Genomic DNA, 7,282 nt, shown 5'->3' on the forward strand with positions numbered 1-7,282 from the left:
AAAAAAAAAAAAAAAAAAAGACAAGGAAATGTGAATGTTGACTGGAATACTTGATATTACAAAATCACTGTTATTGTGGATGTTTAATAGCAGAGACATCTTTCAAAGTAGTGGTTCTCAAACTTTAGTATGTGTCACAATCACCCAGAGGGCTTATTATAACACATGCATGTAAAATACAGAGTTTCTGACTTAGTGGGTCTGAGAATGTGCATTACCAGTGAGTCCCCAGGTGATGCTAACTATCAGTCTAAGTTCCTTGTTTTGAGAACCACTGCACTGGATTAAACAGACTCTTTTTTTCCTAGTCAATTATCTAATTACCCTTTCAAAGAAGGAGTTAAGGTTATCAGCTACCGTGTGTCCCCGAAAATAAGACATACCCCCAAAATAAGCCCTAGCAGGATTTCTATGTGTTTGTTAAAAATAAGCCCTACCCAGATAATAAGACCTAGTGATGGGCGTAGCTATGCGGCTACGCCCTGCATTTCTGAGCGGAGTAGTAAGGAAGACTGGAATACCTTTTATTTGCCACAGCTCCTTTCTCTGCCATTTGTACTTGTGTGGGTGTGTGTGTGGTTACCGTGGTCACAGGTATCCTATTGCGCACATGCTAACGGCTAGGGGAAAGGAGTTCACGCATCACTAGCGCCAGCCCCACCAACAAAGTCGGCTCCCCCATCAGGTTTCAGAAGATGATGACTTAACTGTATTTGAATAAATGTAGATTATTGTATTATACTTAAGAAAAATAAGACATCCCTGAAAATAAGCCCTAGTGTGTCTTCTTGAGAAAAAATAAATATAAGACAGTGTTCTTATTTTCAGGGAAACACAGTAAGTTCCATCTCACCTGAGCCACGGCACTCAGATGGCATTCCATATAATGGAAGAGAATGAAGTATTGTTCTGAGGCTAATGTAACAATTCAGTTTGTATTGATGTAGGAAGGCTTGAAAGAAAAAACTTTAATATACCTTCTTTCTCTCTAAAAATTGATAACCACCCAACTCCCTCCCTAAATGATTACACCAGCCTTTACTCCTCCACTTTCATTCCATCAGGGTCCAGAATCCCAGCATGGAGCCTCCCTACAACTTAGGCTACTTCCTCCATCTTCCCAAATTCAGACTGGCAGAACGGATGTGATATGGACCCTCCAGTCCCATGATGTATCCTGCAGTGGTGTCTCAGCAGCATGCAGTGGACTGAGTTGGCTGCTGTTGAAGAGGAGAACTGCAGGCTGAAGTCTAGTGACCTGGAGCCAAATCGGGCTCTTCTGTCAACTGATTCATGGTAGGTCATGTCATTTAGCATTCTTACATCTTAGTTAAACATAAGTTCCTTATCATGAGAGAAAATGGGACACCTGGAGAAATACAACCTATTAGCCAAAATTTCTTGGAAAAAAGATGTTAGCAACTGTATTGTAACATTAAACTTAGAGATGTTACTTTTATATTTAAAGTGCTTACATGTATGTATGTGTGTACATGTTGTGTGTGTATTAGATCCTCACAACTTTGCAAGGCAGGTATAACTTGGGCTGAGAGAAAGTGAGAGCCTGGCCAAATTAAGAGCCAAAGCCAGGACTCAGCTCTTTACTTTTACATCAGTGATCTCTCCAGCACACTGCCTTCTGTCTATTTATTTTGATTAAATATAAGAATATACTTGTGCATAAAATGAATCGCCCTGAGGTTCAGCACCTGTAGCTCAGCAGTTAGGGCACTGGCCACATACACTGGGGTTGGTGGGTTTGAACCCAGCCTAGGCCTGCCAAACAACGACATCTACAACAACAAAAATAGCCAGGCATTGAGGCAGGCACCTGTAATCCAGCTACTTGCGAGGCTGAGGCCAGAGAATCACTTAAACCCAAGAGTTTGAGATTGCTGTGAGCTGTGACGTCAGAGCATTCTACCAAGGGTGACACAGTGAGACTCCATCTCAAAAAAAAAAAAAAAAAAAAGAATGGCCCTGAAAGACCAGCAGGTTGCATTAACCTAAAACTAAATGACCAATTCCCCAGCAAATTAGAAAACAAGTGTTGCTTCCCAAAGCTAAAAGCCAGGAAAGACCCTAATAACATCACTTGACATTTTCAGTGACTTTGCTTTCACAGTTTTACAGTCCTCTTCCACACCCCTCTGACTTCTTCATCACATAGTATCTTCTATGCCTCTGAGGGTGGCAAACCTTTGGCAGAAGTACCTACACTGCCGTTCAAAGAGCTTCCAACACTCTTTCAGCCTCTAAGTCACAAGACTGCCAGCATCCTGTGAGACAGTTGTGTCTTGTCATGGCAGTGGGACATCTGGTGACTAATGCCTGTGCAGCACTGGACTGGGAGACAGTTTCAGACCCCAAACCTAGCTCCAACCTAATTTCTTTCTTTCTTTTTAAAATGTATTTAATTTTTTTAAGTGAAAAAAAAATTTCTTTGAGAAGAGTCTCTGTACCTTGGGTAGAGTGCCGTAGTGTCACCATAGCTCACAACAACCTCAAACTACTGGGCTCCAGTGATCCTCTTCCCTCAGCATTCTGACTACAGATAGCTAGTTTTTCGTTTTTAGTAGAGAGGGGGTCTCACTCTTGTTCAGGTTGGTCTTGAACTCCTGAGCTCAAGCCTTGGCCTTCCAGAGGGCTGGGATTACAGGCATGAGCCATTGTGCCCAGCCTAATTTCTTGCAAGTTTTGACCTTGAGAGTGCTATAGTAATAAAGTCTTTATTGAGTAATAAGGCTGATATAAACAACCAAGCTGCTATTGAATGTCTTTTGAAGGCTAGGTACTGCATTATAGGCTTTATATGAGACTTCAAATATTCATCATTATTAATAACGTGATCATTTATTTATTGTGCATCTACTTTGCACTTGGTGGTTCACATGGGATCTCTAGGCTACATTTCTCTCACTTCTCATTTAGTCACCAGGCACCTGCCTGTCTTACATCAGTCACACACTGAAGGAATGCCTTTTGTGTTCAGAAAATTATCTGGACCCTTTAAGTTTATCCTGTTATAACAAAGAAAAGAAAGAGAGAGAAGAGATCAAGGCTCAACTTGAGCCACCGAAGTCTAGGATATCTCTATTTGGGGTACTTGAAGATAGTAGCAACAGAAATTTGGAAGGGAGTAGCAGATCTGCTAAACACTATTTCCTAAATCAAATGAGTGTTTTGATGGCATAAAAGATGAGCTTTCTGACGGAAACTCTTGTCACATTTACTACAGTGAAAAGGTTTTTCTCCTGTATGTGTTCTCTGGTGTGTGAGAAAATGGGACCGCTGATTGAAGGTCTTGCCACATTCTGGACATGGGTAGGGTCTGTCTCCTAAGTGGATCCGTTGATGGGTGATGAAGTGGGAGCTCTGATTGAAGCTCTTCCCACACTCCCCACATTTGTAGGGTCTTTCTCCAGTGTGGATACGCTGGTGCTTAATGAGAGCAGAACTGTCAGTGAACCCTTTCCCGCAGATGTCACACTTAAAAGGTCTCTCCCCTGTGTGTGTTCTCTGGTGTGTTACCAGATGTGAGCTCTGATTGAAACTTTTATGGCAGTTGGGACAACTGAAAGGCCTCTCTCCTGAGTGAGTACTCATGTGAGCCACGAAATGAGAACTATCTCTGAAGCCCTTCCCACACTCTGGGCATTGAAAGGGCCGTTCTCCTGTGTGTGTTCGTTGGTGCTTAATCAGATCTGAGCTCTGACTAAAACTCTCCCCACAGTCATTACACCTGTAAGGTTTCACCCCGGTGTGGGTCCTCTGGTGAGTGATGAAATTTGAACTTCGACTAAAGCTTTTATGACAGTTGAGGCACGTGTAGGGCTTCTCTCCTGTGTGGGTTCTTTGGTGCATTATGAGGTGTGGCTTCCTCCCAAAAGTCTTTCCACACTCTGGGCACTCATAGGGTCTTTCACCTGTGTGGGTTCTCTGATGTTTAATAAGTGTCGAGCTGTCGCCAAACTTTTTCTCACACCCATTGCATTGGTACGGCTTCTCTCCTGTGTGTGTTCTGTGGTGAGTGATAAGGTCTGAACTCTGTTTGAAGCCTTTCCCACATTCGATGCATTTGTAAGGCCTCTCACCTGTATGGGTTCTTAGGTGTCTTATAAGATAGGAACTCTGGTTAAAGCTTTTCCCACATTCTGTACACACAGGCTTGTTTCTCACATATCCATCCAGGAGCTTGTTTAAATCCATCTCCTGTGAAAAGGGCTCCTGCTGGACCTCTCCTGGAAGGGCTTCCTGTTGCCCTTCTAATTCACGGTCCCTCTCCCAGCTTCCTCTCAAACTAGGAGTGTGAGCAGTATTTTTATTGGTCCTTCCCGAGGACATTCCACATTGTTCTGTTTCAGAAATGTTCTGATTGAGTTTTGCCACCTGGTACTCAAAGTCTGAAAAATTAACAGAAGTAACAGAGAATAAAGTTATCAGTTATCAGGAAAAAAACATCAGAAAGTACTAAGAAAGATTAAAATTACTGTTTCTGGCTTGGCACCCATAGCACAGTGGTTATGGTGCCAGGCACATACACCAAAGTTGGTGGGTTTGAACCCAGCCCGGGCTAGCTATGACAATTGCAACAAAAAATGGCCAGGTGTTGTAGTGGGCACCTGTAGTCCTAGCTCCTTGGGAGGCTGAGGCAAAAGAATTGTTGAAGCCCAGGAGTTTGAGGTTGCTATAAGCTGTGATGCCATGGCACTCTACCAAGGGTGACATAGTAGGACTGTCTAAAAAAAAAAAATTACTGTTTCTGCAGCAGGCTAAACTTGATCCAATCACTCTGTTTTTTACTTTGTGAAAAGTTTATTTAATCAAGTCCATGGAGCTTACAGAAAACACGAATTCCTAAACTCTTTTTAAGAAGCCATATGAATCTTGAGGTAATCTTGATATTCTTCAAGATATATACCACATATTGTCAAAACTGGACAACTCTTGCAAATATGTTAGTTTACACAAAGTGAAACACTTAGTCAAAATGAAGACTTTCTTTGATTACTGACTGCCCAAGAGGCAAAATTTAAACTTCTAATAGTAAGAATAAACATTTAGGACAGCATTCCACATTCTTCATGTAAATACAAGCTGAAATGCTGATTTCCTCCCACTGGAAGCATCCATAACTCACCTGAGTGACTTTCCCCCGGGGTCTTCCTTGTCCCAAAGTGTCGCAGTGGAAGGACCCATGGCTCTTCTTTCTGTGCCAGCTGGGAGATTACACTTGGTCTAGAAATCCTGCACAGGAAAGTGAACACAGGACGTTATTCAGAACCAGCTATACAAGGCCTGACCAACATCCAGACCTTTTCCCTTCCCAGGTAGGGAGAACATCAGGGGAACTCCAACATGTGTTTTGTCTCATTTAACAGGCAGCCATGGTAAGGGGATAAGGCAGGGTGATCTCCCCAGGAGGCTGAGAGAAAAGCCCTTTCCTCCTATTAAAAACAAAACAAAACAAACCAGACTCGAGTGATAGAAACTCTAAAGCAAGCACAATAACTCATTTCTGAAGGCACAAGTCTAATTTCATGTGGAGAGAGAATTTTATCAGGAACAAAGCTGCCATGACCTCACCCTTAGAAAGAATCAAGGAAGTTAACTATAATGTTGGGCTTAACATTTTTCCAGAAGAGAAACAGCAGATATAGCCATGAGAAAAAGACAAACACTTGTTTTTTTTTTTTGAGACAGTCTCACTTTGTCACCCTCAGTAGAGTGCCATAGAGTCATAGCTCACAGCAACCTCAAATTCTTAGGCTCAAATGTTACTCTTGCCTCAGCCTCGTTAGTAACTGGGACTATAGGCACCTGCCACAACACTCGGCTATTTTTAGAGATGGGGTCTTGCTCTTGCTCAGGGTGGTCTCAAATCTGTGAGCTCAAGCCACCTGCCTTGGCCTCCCAGAGTGCTGGAATTATAGGTGTGAGCCACTATGCCCAACCAAGACAAACATTTGCTAAGAAAAAATAAATGGGCAATGGAAATAAACAGGCAATTGACAAAAGAAAAAAAATATAAGCAGCCTATAAATATCTGACAAAGCTTTAACCTCATCAACTAAGGAAATTCAAATTAAAACAATGATACATATAGGCAATATGAGTATAGTGTAGGAGTCACACTGCCTGGGATCGAATCCTAACCCAGCCTCTTACAAACTGTGTGGTTTTAGTAAAATTACTTAAACTCTGTGTTTCAGCATATTCATTGATAAAATAGAAATAAGAATAAGACCCACCTCACATGGTGGTTGTGAGGATTAAATGATAGGCCCTCATTAAATGTTATTAATCACTTTTATTTTATCCCAAGTCTTATATTATCATACCCACTATGATAGGCAGAATATAAAGAAATAGATACTTTGATATCATGCATGTGAGAATAAATTGATCAATCTTCTTAGAAGGCACTGGCAAAGTATTAAATACAGCAGAACATCCATAGTTGACCACCTCTCTACACTGACAACCTCTTTAAGTTTTCCTGATTTTCGCATACTGCCACATATATGTATCAGTACAGTAAGCCTAGTTCCCCATGTTGACCACTTCTATATGTAGACCAGTTTGTTATAGTCCTTTGGGTTGTCAACTTACAGAGGTTTTTAGGGATGTATCTAGTCTTTGACCCAGCAACTCTAATTCTGGGAATTCTAAGGAAATGATACAAATTATACTTCAATAAACAAAACTTTTAAAAAAGATAATTAGCTAAAAGATGTTCATCATCTCTGGTGAAAATTTGGAAATGACCTAAATGTCCCACAACAAAGGAATAATTATATTTGATTGAACCAAGTAAAACTAGTAGCACTTTTTTTTTTTTTTTTTTATAGAGACAGAGTCTCATTTTATCGCCCTCAGTAGAGTGCCGTTGAGTCACACAGCTCACAGCAACCTTCAACTCCTGGGCTTAGGTGATTCTCCTACCTCAGTCTCCCGAGTAGCTGGGACCACAGGCACCCACCACAACACCCGGCTATTTTTTGTTGCAGTTTGTCTGGGGCCAGGTTTGAACCCGCCACCCTCGGCATATGAGGCTGGTGCCCTTTCCACTGAGCCACAGGCACCACCCAAACTAGAAGCACTTTTATAGGTAAGAAAATAGCCCATAGCACAGTGGTCACGGCGTCAGCCATATAAACCGAGGCTGGTGGGTTTGAACCCAGTCCGGGCCAGCTAAACAACAATGACAACTGCAACAAAAAATAGCTGGGCATTGTGGTGGGTGCCTGTAGTCCCAGCAACTTGGGAGGCTGAGGCAAGA

At 42.0% G+C, this 7,282-nt stretch overlaps 1 protein-coding gene across 2 annotated transcripts in view; it reads right to left on the reverse strand.

Moving 5' to 3' along the window:
- Nucleotides 1-2,968: 2,968 nt before the first annotated feature.
- ZNF774 (zinc finger protein 774) overlaps nucleotides 2,969-7,282 on the reverse strand; it is a 9,146-nt gene continuing 4,832 nt past the window's right edge. The window contains exons 2-3 of one of the 2 annotated variants that reach the window (XM_023508808.1): nucleotides 5,141-5,247; nucleotides 2,969-4,403 (exon numbers count right to left, since the gene is read on the reverse strand). In XM_023508808.1, coding sequence (XP_023364576.1) covers nucleotides 3,166-4,403; nucleotides 5,141-5,247 — 1,345 coding nt within the window. In that variant the 3' untranslated portion in view covers nucleotides 2,969-3,165. The remainder of the gene's footprint in view (nucleotides 4,404-5,140; nucleotides 5,248-7,282) is intronic. The other variant, XM_023508807.1, reaches the window with a different exon arrangement.

This window comes from Otolemur garnettii, unplaced genomic scaffold, assembly GCF_000181295.1.
Source record: "Otolemur garnettii isolate 467f Iridium unplaced genomic scaffold, OtoGar3 scaffold00277, whole genome shotgun sequence".
NCBI classification, from domain to species: Eukaryota; Metazoa; Chordata; class Mammalia; order Primates; family Galagidae; genus Otolemur; species Otolemur garnettii.